The sequence below is a fragment of the Phycodurus eques genome, chromosome 7, assembly GCF_024500275.1.
Source record: "Phycodurus eques isolate BA_2022a chromosome 7, UOR_Pequ_1.1, whole genome shotgun sequence".
Lineage (NCBI taxonomy): Eukaryota > Metazoa > Chordata > Actinopteri > Syngnathiformes > Syngnathidae > Phycodurus > Phycodurus eques.
The window spans coordinates 21,947,914-21,966,223 of NC_084531.1; the positions used below are offsets into that span (position 1 = coordinate 21,947,914).

General features: G+C 42.9%; 2 protein-coding genes across 2 annotated transcripts; one reads left to right on the forward strand and one right to left on the reverse strand.

The window, feature by feature from the left end:
* The first annotated feature begins 755 nt into the window (after positions 1-755).
* On the forward strand, positions 756-8,098 carry psph (phosphoserine phosphatase). The gene is made up of 6 exons (XM_061681463.1): positions 756-844; positions 1,595-1,741; positions 4,741-4,875; positions 6,090-6,235; positions 7,394-7,542; positions 7,656-8,098. The coding sequence occupies exons 2-6, from the start codon at positions 1,602-1,604 to the stop codon at positions 7,764-7,766; spliced, it is 681 nt and encodes a 226-aa protein (XP_061537447.1). The 5' UTR covers positions 756-844; positions 1,595-1,601; the 3' UTR covers positions 7,767-8,098.
* Positions 8,099-8,197: 99 nt separating this feature from the next.
* nipsnap2 (nipsnap homolog 2) lies at positions 8,198-17,027 on the reverse strand. Its single transcript, XM_061681462.1, has 10 exons — positions 16,909-17,027; positions 16,318-16,454; positions 16,197-16,242; positions 14,116-14,210; positions 13,714-13,784; positions 13,476-13,616; positions 12,252-12,283; positions 11,778-11,872; positions 11,097-11,180; positions 8,198-10,007 (listed from the first exon to the last, which is right to left on the reverse strand). Exons 1-10 carry the CDS (start codon positions 16,998-17,000, stop codon positions 9,943-9,945), a joined length of 858 nt encoding a protein of 285 aa, XP_061537446.1. The 5' UTR covers positions 17,001-17,027; the 3' UTR covers positions 8,198-9,942.
* Positions 17,028-18,310: the final 1,283 nt, after the last annotated feature.

Here is an 18,310-nt window from a genome sequence, read left to right on the forward strand (position 1 = left end):
TGACGTTAACTTTTCCTGTAGAAATTAACATCTCTCCTGAATTCCCTCAGCGACAATGTAACACAAACCTAAAAAATGAATCCATTTTTATTCACGAAAGTCTTCTGTTCCACCGTGCTCGGATTAACGTTTCGTTTCTAGTTTTCGTCGGTCTGGACCGCCTGATTATAGCTATGATCAATAGGTAGATAGGACATGCGCCTTTGAGCTGCGTGCCTACAGCCACGCTCAGTCAGTAGTGGCAAAGTGTCAGCGCCTTCCATGTTTGTGGACGACACAAAAACCAAAATAGCAAGGATGTCTGCACGTTGTGCTGCATACGGTTGCATACAATGCCGTGCAATCACAGCAAGGGAACTGAGAATAACCTTTCGCAATTACAATATATTTTTTGAATCTTTTTACAAAAGTTTTGTAGTGCTAGCTACGCTTTGAAGATGACAATAAAGTAAACCTAATGAAAATCTGTTGAGATTTGAGCAGGTTATGATTTATTTTCAATGTACAAGCATTGCATTTAATGGGAACGTTGCCCTTACCAACGTGGCCGCTCAGGAGGCAGGTCGCATTATCAAGCTACTATAGCGCGCGAGTGTATTTAATGGTCTGATCTTCTGCAGGGGCGGGATCATTGATATCGGGGAGCTGATTGGTCAGACATTCTGACGTCATATCAAAAGAGAGTAGGCGGGGCGTTTCCTCACCGGCATCGCTGTGATTGGTGCAACTCGCTGCCCGGTTCTTCTTCTGCATGATTTTTCACCAACTGATGATTGTTTCTGTGTGCTACTGTGCAACTCTGCTCGACGCTGACTCTCGTGCCTTCTCACCGCTGCTATTTCACGTGAGTATTACAGAACGGCTTGTTCTTTTTGGCCGATTTTCCAATTTCCTTGACACCATCCTTGTCCCATTAGTCGTTTCACATAAACAGCATATTTTTTTAACAGCTAGTGACAACAGAGCGAAAACAGAATGGCTTGGTTGGTTTAACTGTACCAAATGTCTGCACTTTTTCAGATATGAATGGCGGTTTACTTTTTTGGCATGCCTGTCACATTGCATTACTGCTTATTTGTGTTTATTTTTACTTTAGCTTTTCAACACCACCCTGTAAATGTATATGGTGAGTGAGGGGGTGACGCAACAGTAGCAGTTGATGTCCACCATGGCCCCCTAATATGTTTTATTTATGCGATCCGCACTATGCAACATATTTTTGGCACTCACTCGCCAAGATCAGAGACGTTTTGTTATGACGTTTTTTTTTAACGCATAATAATTAGCTTTGTAATACATCAGGCATCACGCTTAGATCAGTGCTCAGTGAAAGAGATTTCTCGTGTTAAAAAAAAAGTACTGATTAAAATCCTGTACTTCAGTAAAAGAAAAAGTACAGACTCTGAAATGTACCTAGGCGCAAAGTAAAAAATATGTGCTCAGACTGACTTTCACATGTTGCCATACAGATACTCTAATTATTATTTACCTGTCCTATTTTTTAACTAAAAGGCTGAGCAACCAGAGGAAAAGGGTTGTTCGTTTTGTTTGTTTAGTTCTCTTAATATTGACTGCACTGTATTTCTCTTCATAGCGTTGCAATGTCCACAACGTCACAGACAAAGGAACTTTTCAGACGAGCAGAAGCTGTCTGTTTCGATGTAGACAGCACAGTCATCAAGGAAGAAGGCATCGATGAACTGGCTAAATTCTGCGGCGTGGGGGACGCGGTTACCGAAATGTAATTATCCAAAATTATGTTTCCCCAATGTCAATGCAGCCCTATGGGAGGCACAAGCTAGTGCAAACTGTAGGCCGGTCCCAAGCCCGGATAAATGCAGAGGGTTGTGTCAGGAAGGGCATCCGTCTTAAAACTTTGCCAAACAAATATGAGCGTTCATCCAAAGAATTCCATATTGGATCGGTCGTGGTTCGGGTTAACAACGTCCGCCACCGGCGCCGTCAACCTGCAGGGCGCCGGTGGAAATTCAGCTACTATGGGGTCGAAGTTGAAGAAGAGATGGAAAGCAGGTTCTTTGGCAGAAAGAAGAGGAAAGTACAGAGCCTAGAACTGAATGTGGGGACTTTGAATGTTGGAACTATGACAGGAAAATCTCAGGAGTTGGTTGACATGATGATTAGGAAAAAGGTTGATATATTGTGTGTCCAGGAGACCAGGTGGAAAGGCAGTAAGGCTAGAAGTTTAGGGGCAGGGTTTAAATTAGTTTAACACGGTGTAGATGGGAAGAGAAATGGAGTAGGGGTGATTTTAAAAAAAGAGTTAGCTAAGAATGTCTTGGAGGTGAAAAGAGTATCAGATCGAGTGATGAGGCTGAAAATTGAACTTGAGGGTGTTATGTATAATGTGATTAGTGGCTATGCCCCACAGGGAGGATGTGACCTAGAGGTGAAAGAGAAATTCTGGAAGGAGTTAGACGAAGTCGTTCTGAGCATCCCAGACAGCGAGAGAGTAGTGATTGGTGCAGATTGTAATGGACATGTTGATGAAGGAAATAGGGGTGATGAAGAAGTGATGGGTAAGTACGGCATCCAGGAAAGGAACTTGGAGGGACAGATGGTGGTAGACTTTGCAAAAAGGATGCAAATGGCTGTAGTGGACACTTTTTTTCCAGAGGAGGCAGGAAAATAGGGTGACCTACAAGAGCGGAGGTAGAAGCATGCAGGTGGATTACATTTTGTGCAGACGATGTAATCTGAAGGAGGTTACCGACTGTAAGGTAGTGGTAGGGGAGAGTGTGGCTAGACAGCATAGGATGGTGGTGTGTAAGATGACTCTGGTGGTGGGGAGGAAGATTAGGAAGACAAAGGCAGAGCAGAGAACCATGTGAGACAGGACGAGTGTTGTGCAGCTTTTCGGAAAGAGGTGAGGCAGGCTCTTGGTGGACAGGAGGAGCTTCCAGAAGACTGGACCACTACAGCCAAGGTGATCAGAGAGGCAGGCAGGAGAGTACTTGGTGTATCTTCTGGCAGGAAAGGAGAGAAGGAGACTTGGTGGTGGAACCTCACAGTACAGGAAATCATGCAAGGAAAAAGGTTAGCTAAGAAGAAGTGGGACACTGAGAGGACAGAGGAGAGGCGAAAGGAATATATATTGAGATGCGATATAGGGCAAAGGTAGAGGTGGCAAAGGCCAAACAAGAGGCATATGATGACATGTATGCCAGGTTGGACACTAAAGAAGGAGAAAAGGATCTATACAGGCTGGCCAGACAGAGGGATAGAGATGGGAAGGATGTGCAGCAGGTTAGGGTGATTAAGGATAGAGATGGAAATATGTTGACTGGTGCCAGTAGTGGGCTAGATAGATGGAAATAATACTTTTGAGGAGTTGATGAAGGAGAAAAATGAGAGAGAAGGGAGACTAGAAGAGGCAAGTGTGGTGGACCAGGAAGTGGCAATGATTAGTAAGGGGGAAGTTAGAAAGGCATTAAAGAGGATGAAACATGGAAAGGTAGTGGGTCCTGATGACATTCCTGTGGAGGTATGGAAGCATCTAGGAGAGGTGGCTGTGGAGTTTTTGACCACCTTGTTCAATAGAATCCTAGCGCGTGAGAAGATACCACAGATGCATTATTTGCCTTGAGGATGTTGATGGCAAAATTACACAGCAGGTCAGAAGGAGCTACATTGTGTCTTTGTAGATCTAGAGAAAGCCTATGACAGAAGACCCAGAGAGGAACTGTGGTACTGCATGCGGGAATCTGGAGTGGCAGAGAAGTATGTTAGAATAAACAGAACACGTATGAGGGCAGCAGCACAGTGATGAGGTGTGCTGTAGGTGTGACAGACGAATTTAAGGTGGAGGTGGGACTGCATCAGGGATCAGCCCTGAGCCCCTTCCTGTTTGCAGTGGTGATGGTTAGGCTGACAGATGAGGTCAGACTGGAATCCCCGTGAACCATGATGTTTGCAGATGACATTGTGATCTGCAGTGAAAGCAGGGAGCAGGTGCAGGAACAGTTAGAAAGATGGAGGCATGCACTGGAAAACAGAGGAATGAAGATTAGACAAAGTAAGACAGACTATATGTGCATGAATGAGAGGGGTGGTGGGGGAAGAGTGAGGCTACAGGGAGAAGAGATAGCAAGGGTGGAGGACTTTAAATACTTGGGGTCAACCGTCCAGAGCAATGGTGAGTGTGGTCAGGAAGTGAAGAAACTGGTCCAAGCAAGGTTGGAACGGGTGGAGGAAGGTGTCAGGTGTGTTATGTGACAGAAGAGTCTCTGCTAGGATGAAGGGCAAAGTTTATAAAACAGTGGTGAGGCCAGCCCATGATGTACTGGATTAGAGACAGTGGCACTGAAGAGACAACAGGAAGCAGAGCTGGAGGTGGCGGAAATGAAGATGCTGAGGTTTGCTCTCGGAGTGACCAGGTTGGATAAAATTAGAAATGAACTCATCAGAGGGACAGCCAAGGTTCGATGTTTTGGAGACAAAGTTAGAGAGAGTCAGTATACTGGTAGAAGGATGATGAGGATGGAGCTGCCAGGCAAGAGAGCTAGCGGAAGACCAAAGAGAAGGTTGATGGATGTCGTGAGGGAAGACATGAGGTCAGTTGGTGTTCGAGAGGAGGATGCAGGAGTTATGCAAGAGGCTTACATGGAAAAGGATGACGCGTTGTGGCGACTCCTAAAGGGACAAGCCGAAAGGAAAAGAAGAAAAGATGATGTTTCCCCAATGTTATCATATCACACACTAGACTTAATTTGTTTGTTTTAGGACTCGTAAAGCCATGGGTGGCTCAATGACTTTCAAATCAGCCTTGACTGAGCGCCTCGCTGTCATCAAATGTTCCAGAGAACAAGTCAACAAACTGATCACTGATCATCCGCCACAGCTGACCCCAGGTATCAGGTAAGAGTGACAACCCACATGTGTGAGTCTTCTTTCATCCCAGTTACAGCATTCCGACCATCAAGAATGTCCCGGAAAAGTACCACAAGTCCTGAAAGTTTTGGCAAAGTCATACAAGTCAGTGTAAGCTTTGGAAACCCAAATGTATTTTGCTGTTTAAGAAGATTTAATGAAGCGTTTTTATTGAAGACTCAACATCCCCGCACTGGGAAGATTTCCCAGGACATAATTATTGTATGTACAATTCGTTTTCTTGAAATTGTGTCAGTTAAAATGTTTCATTATGCACTTGAAGTCTTGGAAACAAAAGATAAATCTTGAATCTGTCATTTAAGGTGATTAAAATTCTGAAAGGGTAGCACAGTCAAGCGTGTTCAAATCTTGGATCGGGTCATCTTGTGTGGAGTTGGCATGTTCTCCCCGGTTTCTCCAGGTACTCCGGCTTCTTTCCATTTTCCAAAACAGTGCGATGTTAGGTTAATTTTTTACTATCGGTGTGACTGCGTGTATAATTGGTTGGTTGTATGTCTATATGTGCCCTGCGATTGACGTCCAAGTTTTATACCACCTCTCCCCCAAAGCCAGCTGGGATAGGACCCAGCTTACTTGTGACCCTAAGGTGAGGACAAAGGCCATAGAAAGTGGGTGGATAGAAGTCTGGAATTACCCTTGGATTAATAAAGTGTCTATCAACTCTAAACCTCAAGCCATAATAAAAAGGAAAAAATATTTTAAATGCAAGCAGTGTTATTTTTTTACGGATCGGGTTAGAGTGCCTCGTTGAGCATATGCTACGGACATACTTAAAGCAAGCAAAAAGGAAAAGCACATAAACATTTTCATTCATTCAGAAGAGAATTGGTAATAAGTCGGTGTAACTCATATAATCATTATAATCATTACAGTTCATCCCAAACATGTTTGAAACAAACATGATTTAGTTCAAATTTGCTTATTCATGCTTTTAGGAATTTGCTTCTGCAAATTACCTTGGTATTATTATTCTGTTGGTCTATCTTAATATCAAACCTTGCTTTGTGTTAGGGCACTGTCATACTTGAACAGAAAAGGGCCTTGCCCACACTTCGCAAAAGGTTGGAAGCATGTGTCCAGCCCTAACCCCTGATTGAGTCACTCATTGAGGTGTATTATCATCAATGGGATGACCACTATAGCGGTCGTGATTATTAATTTCCGTTTGTGTTCACTTTCAGGGACCTTGTGGACCGCCTACACCAGCGCAACATCAAGGTGTTCCTCATCTCAGGTGGCTTCCGCTGCATTGTTGAGCACGTGGCCACTCAGCTAAACATTCCTCTTGAAAACGTCTACGCCAACCGACTCAAGTTCTACTTCAACGGTGAGACCTCATCTGATACGCTTTAATCTGTTTTACAGGGTAATTTGGTGAATGATGACATTTATTTACAATACACACTCACCGGCCATAATATCAGGTACAATACAAGAGTCGAGCAGTGTTAAACATATTACAGTGGTACCTCAAAATTCAAATTACCCAATGACAAAACAATTTGGAATCCTGCCTTCAAAGTTGCTCCGAGCCCGGCGAGTTGACTGGCGATCAGTCCAGGACTAAAATTTACACAAATTTGCACATTCACACCGATGGACAATTCAGACTAAATTGTCCATCTGTGCCGTGCGATTGGCTGCAGACGCGTCCAGGATGCACCCTGCCTCTTGCCCAATGTCAGTTGGGATAGGCTCAAACTCACCACTCCAGAGAACGAGGGCAGTCGAAAATGGAAGGATGGAAGTTAGTCAAAGACTGAGGGGTCGAACCGTCATCATGCGTGATGTCATATGAGACTTCAGTGTACCGACTGTGGGATGGTAATGCACGTAAAGATAATTGGGCTGTTTTTGTCCCGATTCTGCCCCTTCCCGATCTTAGAAGAAATATTCTTAGGTCTAATGTGTGTTAAGAATGGATTTTGTCCCGATTCTAGGGTCCACAACGGGTCGGGGCGAACAATCTTAAGTATCGAAAGTGTTCAATATTTATGACCAAAGCTCTTCACGTGCGTGGGCAAAGCAGACTACTCTTGAGTCATGAATCCGTGAATTGTGACGTGAAACTGCACCCTCAAAGAAGTACCGTGGATTGACGAACAAAGAAACGACAGGACAAAAAAACAAACGTCTTACCTGATCTAATTATTATTTTTTTGTATAAAAGTGGGTTCCCCAGACCGTGAGAAGTATTTTCCAAAGCAAGTATTTTTGTTTATCCGCACCACTTCTGCCTCCATTCCCTTCGGCAAATGTCGGAACACAGCCGAAAGTGTCTCGTGGGGTCTGTACAGTACTTCACTGTAAATTAAATGTGAAAAAAAATTCTAAAAAATATATCCCACCAGGACTAAAAAGATACTACTATACTCACTTTATTAGCTAATTTCTGATGTATCCGAGATCAATTACTGCTCTTCCTCCATCATGTACTTATGTGACTTGACTTTTTAAGTAGTCGAGTAAATGTCGGTTTGTTTAGGTGAGTACGCCGGATTCGACGAGAGCCAACCGACAGCTGAGAGTGGCGGCAAAGGAAAAGTCATCAGCATGCTGAAGGAAAAGTACGGCTTCAAGACAGTGGTGATGATTGGTGACGGAGCCACTGATCTTGAGGCCAGCCCCCCAGCTGTAAGTGTTTTTTATGTTAATGCACCGTTGGTTCATTTCAATAATTAGGCTTGTATTCATAGTTATTGTATTGAAAATCCATGTGATTGGTCAATTTGTTCTCCCCTCTTCAGAGCACCTTCATCGGATTCGGTGGCAATGTTGTGAGGCCACAGGTAAAAGAGATGAGTACTTGGTATGTTACAAGTTTTGGAGAGTTGCTGAAAGAAATGGAACATATTTGAAGAGCCTCAAAAGAATACATTCACACTTTTTTGTTGTTTACTAATGTTATTTGCACCAAAAGGTGTGTATCTGATGGTTTTATCCATTGTGCATACTCCCTTTTATGTCAAATTTTTAAATTAATAACCATGTTTACTTTAGGCCGACAAATTCTACCTTTATGTGGTTTCTACCATCTTGATTTTCTATGCTATAACATACTATAAAATATCCACTGTCTGCGTGGAGGTTAAAAATATTTTTGTTTCAGGCACTTTTTTAAGTCTAAGACTTACAAGCCTACACAGTGGGAAGTGCAATGTGGGAAAAAAAAAAAACAAGATTTTAAATATGCATGGATAAAACAATCAGTCATGTGAAGGACAGGCTGCAGTGAATTACATGTTAAGACTATGAGTATTAAACACAAAGGAGCTATGAACATTGTTGCTTGAATTTCTTTAATTTTTGTGTCATTATTGCCCGAGAAAGACATTTTGGTTTTTTTCTTGATAAAATCTGGCAATAATATAGTGGTATGATTGCCAATGTTGTGGCATCATTAATCCCCCTGAAAATACCTTATATCATATATATTTTAAAACAAGGCATGCTTAGTTCACAAAAGGGGTGGGGTGGTGGGGGGGAGGTCACATTTACAAACAAGACTAGAAAACTTGATAACATGATGGTGTAAAAACTATCCACATATCAACTTAGGAAAAAACAGCAAAACAAGATGCATTTCAGTCAAAAATAAACTTCCTGATATGTAACAAACATTGATACTGTCAACTTTGGAACACAAACTTCAGCTGTTATTCCAGCTAACATTTAAACAGTTAACAATGTGTTACACTGAATAAATAAAAGCCGCCTGTGTTGCACACTAAAGTGAGCTTCAGCAGTTATGATACGATCAAGAGTATTAACATGTACATACCATACAGCTGCTTTTTTAAAAAATAATTTCAAGTCACTTTGGTAGGTTCTAAATTTGTTTATCAATGACTTAGCTAACATGTAGCAAGAGCAGATGTTTGAATTAATGACCAGCCTGTGGTGTAGTGCAGTGGAGTTGCAAGGGCCCGTGTCAAAGCAAAGTTGACCTACCTAAAATCCTAATATTGAAAAAGGACTTGACCCAATGTTTGCCATGACAGTTTGTAGTAAGGCATATTGGCAGGATGTGTCCATTTGGATGCCCAGCAATGCACATCTTATCTTATGGGGAGTTGTGTTGCTTTGTATGCTGCACCATCAGCTTAATGGGTACGTGGTTGTCGATATAGTTACTTTCAATTACTGAATTACACTTGCAGTCAAAACAACTCAACCCCTATTGTTAATTATATTTGCAAAATTGTATTTTCAATGGGCAGCGCGGTGGACGACTGGTTAGAGCGTCTGCCTCACAGTTCTGAGGACCGGGGTTCAATCCCCGGCCCCGCCTGTGTGGAGTTTGCATGTTCTCCCCGTGCCTATGTGGGTTTTCTCCGGGCACGCCGCTTCCCCCCCCCCCCAAAAAAAAAAAAAAAAAAAACATGCATGGGAGGTTAATTGACAACTCTAAATTGCCCGTAGGTATGAATGTGAGTGCGAATGGTTGTTTGTTTATATGTGCCCTGCGATTGGCTGGCAACCAGTTCAGGGTGTACCACGCCTCCTGCCCGATGATAGCTGGGATAGGCTCCAGCACGCCCGCGACCCTAGTGAGGAGAAGCGGCTCAGAAAATGGATGGATGGTATTTTCAATGAGCCAAAGAAAAATAATTTAAATAGCGCAACACAATTTATTTCCACTAGCCGGCTATTGACATTTTTGTACTTTTTGCAGATGTAATTCATAATGGAGGTTGAATAATTTTGAGTATGACTGTAACAACCACAACACATACTTTTTGGGCCAGCAACACAAACTGGGAAACATACAATAAATACTACAATTACTCTGGTTTTTAAAGGTTTAGCCCCTGCAATCCAATGCTATGCCACTGATGGCCATCAGAATATGTAAATGTACTCCTTTTGCTGTCCATATATCTTTCACCGAGTTAACAATCCTGACATCAGAAAAACGATGAAAGAAAAGGGGCATGTCGTTTGGCAGCACAGAAAATCTGAAGTAATGCTCTTGGATTACTCATCCGTAAGGGTACCACTTGATGCTCAGCCTTGCGAGAGGCTCTGGTCTTTTTACTTCAGCGGTGACGCCTTGGTGGGGATCATAATCCGGGAATCCATATGCTGGATAAGAGGAACTGCGGGAACCATGAAAGCAACGCAAGTTTTAGGAACAATTTGCTGTTGCCAGCTTAACTCAGTCTTTAAATTCATTCAATTTATTTCAGTTATAGTCTGAAGACACGTTTGAATTCTGCAAGACCCTAAAAGCATGAACTTGAAATAAAAAAACATTTAAATAAAATTCAATTTTCAGATTTTAATAACATTTTCCCCTTCGTACAAAGAAAATCCCAACTGAATTTTTGTTTTTGTTCCCCTTCTGGGATTTCATTTTTCCTGATCCAAACAAGCTTTGAAACAGTATTTTTCTCCTTAGCATTAACTTGCATCAACTTCCACAATACAAACATATTTTTCTTCTTTTCAGTTAATGTAAAAACAAATAATAATTCCCTCGTCAAAACTTATGCAAGACGTTCCTTAATTAAATGCTAAATAATTAATGCTCCAAAACCCTCCACTTTTGCAGAATTCAAACAATTCTGCAAGGAAGAGTGGGCCAAAATATCTTCACAGAGATGTGAAAGACTCATTGCCAGTTATAGAAAATGCTTGATTACAGTTGTTGCTGCTGAGGATGTTAGGCGGTTTAGGGGGCCCATGACTTTTTCACACAGGGTCAGGTAACTGAATAGTTTTTTTTCCCCTTCAGAAATGAAATCATTTAAAAACAGCATTTTATATTCACTTTCATTTGTCAGATATTTACATTTGTTTGATGATCTTAAAGTGTGGAAACTATGCAAAAAAAATATTTAAAAAAAAATATATAAGAATTTGAGAATACTTTTTCCATGGCACTGTACCTCGGGTCTAAACTTCCCAATGTCGATAAATCACTGCTTTTTAAGTATAAATGGGGACTATATCTTTGACAATGTTCAAGTCGCTTGACTACAGCTGGGCGCCATTCCTGTCACGTAAAACAATGCCATGGTATTGGAAGCAGTGCACATCAGCGGGAAGGTGTTTTGAACTGCGGAAGCTGCCAAAAAAAAAATTTTTTTTTTAAAATGTGCTGACAAATACCTGAATTAATCAATAAAACAGATTAATCACCCAGCCCTAATTTGGAAAAGTTTCTTAGAGGAGTATTTGCCCACCTGTATAATAAACCACCTCGTGCCAGCCTTCCTCCTGCCATGCACCATTCCTTGTGTCCTCTCTGGATTGAAGGTCTTTGTAGGCTGCGAAAAATAAAATCTATTACACCTCAAGCGCATTCACTAACCCTGCATAGTGTCCCAGCAGCCACTTCCACAATGTATTCATCGTCGCATCAGAGGGGTAACATTAGAGAAGAGATTTGCTTGTGTCTTTCAGACAGAACTGGCCGAATCAGGTCACACGTTGGAAGTGTACGTTTACACAGCCGATAAGTGTTGCAGCCATTAACATATTTAGACACATCGCTCTCAACACAAAGGAGCACGGACAGTGAGGTGCTGTTGTTAAATTGACAGCATTCTGCGCCGAATACTACGTTAGAAGCTGGCAAATTCAAAGGTTGACTTGAACACCCCATCCTGCAAGCTCCCTTACATACACTATAAATATATATATATATATATTAAAAAAAAAAAAAAAAGCTGTGAAAAGCCAACTTAGATAGCCAATGTGAAAGACGTCTTTTCTGGGGGGGGGGTTTTTGCACCGTGTTATCAAAGAAGTGTGTAAAAATTATTTATATTTTACAAAAACAACTTGAGGTTTAACAAAGTTAATGTAAAAGACTTTCTTCAATATGTATTTTCTTCCCAATTAAGCTGGTTTCTTGAGTTTACCCCAGAGGTGATGAACCATGTAGAGGTTGCCGATCTGTGAGAAAAACCCTCCGACGGCTTCACTGTTATGCTGGCGGATTCCAATAGCTCTAGCCCTGTCGACGACAACAAAGCAATTGTTTATAATGGGAGGACGGGACTAAAATCTGGTAAAAAAAAAAAAAAAAAAAAGGGTTAATGCTTACTTTCTCACTGTTATTATTACATATAGAAATTTAAGCTGACAGTGTGACTGCTGACAATGTTTGAAATTGTTGCACTCATTATGCAAGTACAGAAGATAGCAACCAGTCAGACATGCAAAGAAAAAAAAAGGATCACCTCCTTATTTGAATCTATTACAAGAGACTAAATTGCACAGTGTTATTGTTGTCCTGCTGGCTACAGTGCTGAACCTTCATTTGTTTGATCATTACATGAAACTATTCTGGGTGTGACATGTTCCAGGAGTGCAATTAATTAATGCTGTCTTACCAGTAATTACCCCACTCGATCATTGTTCCTGGCTGGGGGAGAGAACAATGGTGTTAGTAATAAAATAGTAATAATAGCCAGACGTCCCAAACCTGCCTCTTACAAGGATTATCGAGTAAATGATGCAACAGTGAGATGCCACTTTAAGAGTTTGCATATCCAAAGGCTCCTTCGATAACTAATGTAAGTAATCTCAGTCACGATATGATACTCTAAAGCTACATTTATTTGTTTAACAAGAATGGTCAATGTTGGATCAGTCAACAAGCGGTAATACTGAACTCGTATGATGGCTATTAATATCTACGGAAAGTTTTTAGATCATGTGGAGGTCATTAAGATATCACACAAGAAACTACAATGCTTTTAAAGTGAAATTGTCTTTCTCTCAGACACTCCGGAGACATGGAAAATGTACTTTTTGATTGATTGGACACAAATAATTGGGCCTTAAGTAACTCTTTTGTTTGCTGTCCTTTCCAAAAACATATCTGTGAGGGAGCAGTTCTGAATGTCACCGGATAGTGACTTAATGGGGTGCCTCATCTACATAATGCCATCACCACACCGAGTTTCTTGACCCATGAAAATTAAGCTGAGCAAAGATCGGGCATTTCCAAGCGACGGCTGAATTCTGGCCGTTAGACAACACGGAGGCCCGATTACATTGATGCCAAAAGTTAAGCATAGCTAGAACAGATTAGCATTATCACTAACAGCATTATGAGCATTCGCAACTGAGAAGTGGCCCATACGCCAATGTACGGCGAAGTTGTTGATGTGTGTATTTTTGTCCGCTGCAAGCGCCACATGCAAAGATCAACTGGTGAAATTTGGCCACTCGATGATGAAGTGCTGCACTCACGAGTACAAATACAAATGATGTTTTTACTGTCCTTATGGGGGCTCGCTTTTTTCTTCAGTCCATGGGGTGCTTGAGAACGGGTAGTTTACAAAAGAAGAACAATAGTGTAAAAAAGTGGGATGTAATACTTGGAGCCCTTTTTGATGAAAGTTTGTCACAAACATGGAACTGTTTAAAAAAACAATAATAATGCTTACTTTACCTTAACACCTTCATATCATAGCTACAGTATTTAGGTGTGAACATACCTGGCATTTAAGAATGTTGGGAAGTATTAAATAACCCACTTGGAGCTTGCTAAGTCACAAACAATAATAGAACAACTACCAAAAAAAAGAGAGCCTTGCTTTAATACTCACCCTGAGTTGGTAGGATCTGAGCTCGTAGATGTTGGGTCCCTCTCTGGGTACTGGCTCGTTCCAGAAACTGAACTCCAGAAGAAGCTGATTCCTGCGAGATAGCAGCATCTTTCCACGCTCCTTCCTGTACTCGGTGAACTCCTGCAGACAAACGTGTCAGTAATGGGCTGTATTCTACTTGGCCATGATCACACTGGCAGGATGAGCATTAGAATGGGCATGGAGAGATTCTGCTGACCTTGTTCTGACGTAGCTTGTTCATCACCTCTGTCAGAGCTGGGTAACCACCTCTATAACGCCACAGGTGAACTATAAAAAAAAAAAAAATAAAAAAAAAATAAATCAGAAATATTTCCACCCTTTACTGCATTATATATAAACGTTAATCTCCTGACTACGATGGGCATCCAAAAGTGTCACAAAGTGAATACACAGATTTGTTATTTAATTGTACCTTCTGCCACCTAGTGGAAGATAATTTTATTGTTCATTCTGCATCATTTGTACTATATTAAAAATATATGGGAAATTTAATATAGTTTCTCATGGTACACTTCATGATTTTACAACATACTAATGTGCCACTATAAAATAAGAGTCATTTTGCTATTATGCCGTATATTTGGCAGTGCAATCCTACCAGCCTGGTCCTGTTCTCCATACCAAGTATTCCAGGTGCCCACCAGCTCACAGGGGTAGTACTTATCAGCATGGATGGAGGGCAAGACATCTTCACTGTTAAAAAAATAAAATTTCACAAACTACATTCAACCGGAACTCTAACACTATTTACTCAGAATAATTTTACAATACCTTTGAAATCAAACCAAAATAGAAGCCAACTACAAGGACTTCTAAGGTATGCGCAGATGACTCGTAGCAGCATAGCAGCTCCTTAAACACCTCACAAGAATAGACTGCACTGCACTGATTTATTTTTACTGGGCATACGTCCCCTATTACACTTCTAACTACCACTGAGCTGCAAGTCAATTAAAGTGTGTACATTCAGGATTTAACAATAAAAAAATAACAAAAACAAAACTTTACCAGATCAGTTGACAGCTCCGCCCCTCTCTTCACCAGAGTGTCCAAGACATGCGGCCGCGAGTCTGATGACACGACCGCAAAGTCGATCATCGAACTGCGACCTAGGGTGTCCTGGTGCCAAGTGCACGTGTGGACACCCTTATGCTTAAACATGGTGTTCGTTATGGACAATCCGTGATGAGCACAGAAGTCCAATAACAGAACACCGCTCGGGTTCTGATCGGGGGGGCCGTTCCTCCCAATCATGCCCTTCCAGGTCTCACTGTCATTGCCCACGTGAGCATTGAAGTCCCCCAGCAGAACGATGGAGTCCCCAGCTGGAGTACTCTCCAGCACCCCCCTCCAAGGACTCCAAAAAGGGTGAGTACTCTGAATTGCTGTTTGGTGTATAGGCGGCACAAACAACAGTCAGGACCCGTCCCCCCACCCAAAGGCGGAGGGAGGTGACCCTCTCGTCCACCGGGGTGAACCCCAACGTACAGGCGCCAAGCCGAGGGGCAATAAGTATACCCACACCTGCCTCTCACTGTGGACAACTCCAGAGTGGAAGAGAGTCCAACCCCTCTCGAGAGGACTGGTACCAGAGCTCAAGCTGTGTGTGGAGGAGAGTCTGACTATATCTAGTCGGAACTTCTCGACCTCACACCCCAGCTCGGGCTCCTTCCCTGCCAGAGAGGTGACATTCCACGTCCCTAGAGCCAGCTTCTGTAGCCGGGGATCAGCTCGCCAAAGTCCCCGCCTACGGCCACCACCCAGCTCACACTGCACCCGACCCCAATGGCCCCTCTCACAGGTGGTGAGCCCATGGGAAGATTCTGTTCATAACTTTTATGGACAGAATTTCAAGGCGCAGCCGAGGCGTAGATGGGGTCCAGTTTGGTGGCCTCAGTATTGCATCTCTGCTTTTTGCTGATGATGTGGTTCTGTTGGCTTCATCAAGCCGTGACCTCCAACTCTCACTGGAGCAGTTCGCAGCCGAGTGTGAAGCGGCTGGGATGAGGATCAGCACCTCCAAATCTGAGACCGTGGTCCTCAGTCGGAAAAGGGTGGCGTGCCCTCTCCGGGTCGGGGATGAGATCCTGCCCCAAGTGGAGGAGTTCAAGTAACTTGGAGTCTTGTTCACGAGTGAGGGAAGAATGGAACGGGAGATCGACAGGCGGATCGGTGCAGCGTCTGCAGTGATGCGGACTTTGTATCGGTCCGTTGTGGTAAAGAAGGAGCTAAGCCGAAAGGCGAAGCTCTCGATTTACCGGTCGATCTACGTTCCTACCCTCACCTATGGTCACGAGCCGTGGGTCGTGACCGAAAGAACAAGATCCAGGATACAAGCGGCCGAAATGAGTTTCCTCCGCAGGGTGTCCGAGCTATCCCTTAGAGACATGGGTGAGAAGCTCGGTCATCCGGGAGGATCTCAGAGTAGAGCCGCTGCTCGGATGGCTCCCGGACGCTTCCCCGGTGAGGTGTTCCGGGCACGTCCCACCGGGAGGGCCGTCCCAGGACACGCTGGAGAAACTACATCCTTCGGCTGGCCTGGGAACGTCTCGGGATCCCCCGGAAGAGCTGGATGAAGTGGCTGGGGAGAGGGAAGTCTGGACGTCCCTGCTAAAGCTACTGCCCCCGCGACCCGACCCGGATAAGCGGTAGAAAGTGGATGTATGCATGGAACTTTACCAGAGTTTGTTGTATGCATCAAGGCACTCCGGCTTTACATTGTGGACTGAAAATAGAAATCAACTTCAATTATTATGACAACTTCAGGAGGTTTGTTACCGGAAATGTGCCATGTACCTACACTGGATTTTGTAGAGGTTACTTTCCTCATTTTTGGTCAGTAGAGTTGAGTGTGCATCTTTCCTGGGATCAACTTTCCTGACAAAGAGTGATTTGAACCAGCTGTCTTCTCTGGTGATGCTGGATGTAGTAAAGCCTCTGCAAAATAAGTATGAGTTAAAAGGGAGGGAAATCCTTAATGACAGTTCCATTTTCATGCAGGATCTACATGGGGATCTCATCACACAATGACATGCAAGGACTAACATGCAGGTAGCATCATTGATCCATTGCGTGATATGATATTTCCACAAGTACCAAATTGACCTTGAGCAAACCACAACACAACTTAAAAGTATATTGTCTCTTTTAAATCAGGAAGTACACTTTGTTAATCTCAATATCGTAAAATAAACCATTACTCGGTAAGTTTAAAAAAAAAAAAAAAAAATTTATGTAGTTTAGTTCAGATGGACCGCTACTCAACATTGTTTAGCATCTCGGCAGCTAGCTTTCCCCTACACTAAATCACGTACGACTTTCGATGCTAACACATAAATAACTGCCTACGCCAGACAATAAAACGTGGAATGCATCTTGACGGCTAGCCGACCTGCTCCAAACGAGAAGCTGCCCGGCTGACTGGGCCCCGCTTTTAGCCCGGGCCAAGCCGGTGCCTACTCTCTGAAGGACTCCTGTCGCCATCTTCCAAAAGAGCTGCAGCCTTGAGGCGCTGTGTTCCCCCCGTTGACCGTTAGGTGGCGAAAGAGTCCGGATGAGCACCACAGCGCTCATATGAGCTCGCGTAGAAGTAGAACGACGCGGGGCGTGACGTACGGACGACGTCACCATTGGGGCTCGTTTCGAAAACCAGTAAAAAAAAAAATTTGTAACTGTACTAATGTGTAATCATCACGCGATACGATGAAAACTACCAAGCTCGTGCAATAATCTGTAAAGTTAAGAGCAGATTTAAAACCTTGCTTTTAGCTAAAAGCTTATGGTTTGGGATTTATGGAAAGGCAGTCCATGTACTATTACGCTCGTCCTGACGATGCCTCGTTAAAAAAACATTACGTCATACCCGTTTTTAGTTTTGAGGCTAATGCACTTCCGGTTGCAGAAAATACAGAAACGTGATTTGTTGTGTAAATTACAGTGGTCCTGAGACAAAATGTTACTACGGCTGTAGTAAAAGTGATTGAAAAATATTTTATATACAGCTCTTGTCTTGTGCCTCCCTCTTTATGAGCATCCATCCATCCATTTTCTGAGCTGCTTCTCCTCACTAGGGTCGCGGGCGTGCAAGAGCCTATCCCAGCTGTCATCGGGCAGGAGGCGGGGTACACCCTGAACTGGTTGCCAGACAATTGCAGGGCACATAGAAACAAACAACCATTCGCACTCACAGTCATGCCTACGGGCAATTTAGAGTCTCCAATTAATGCATATTTTTGGGATGTGGGAGGAAACCGGAGTGCCCGGAGAAAACCCACGCAGACACGGGGAGAACATGCAAACTCCACACAGGCGGGGCCGGGGATAGAACCCGGGTCCTCACAACTGTCAGGCTGACGCTCTAACCAGTCGTCCACCGTGCCGCCTCTTTATTACCAATTTATGTATAAAATAAAACAGATAATATAAGTTTTAAATCAGCTTCTTTCGGTATGATTTTGTTAATGTCTTCATCGTACTTGTTGAAACTTTAAAAAAAAAAATGTTTTTTTTTTTAAATTGTACTGTATAGTTAAGTTTGTTCTTGACCAGTTAGCGTAGCAGCTAACACAGCTAGTATGTATGCTGGAGCAAAAACTTTATAACATTAGTTGCGACCCTGCTCCTGTAGTTACAATAATACTAAAATGAAATTAATATTTAAATGAAATTGTGAAGGATTTATTCAACAATATTTTTGAAATATATATTTTTCACGACAGTGAGACCTGGAAGGGCGTGATTGGGAGGAACGGCCCCCCCCGATCAGAACCCGAGCGGTGTTCTGTGCTCGACAC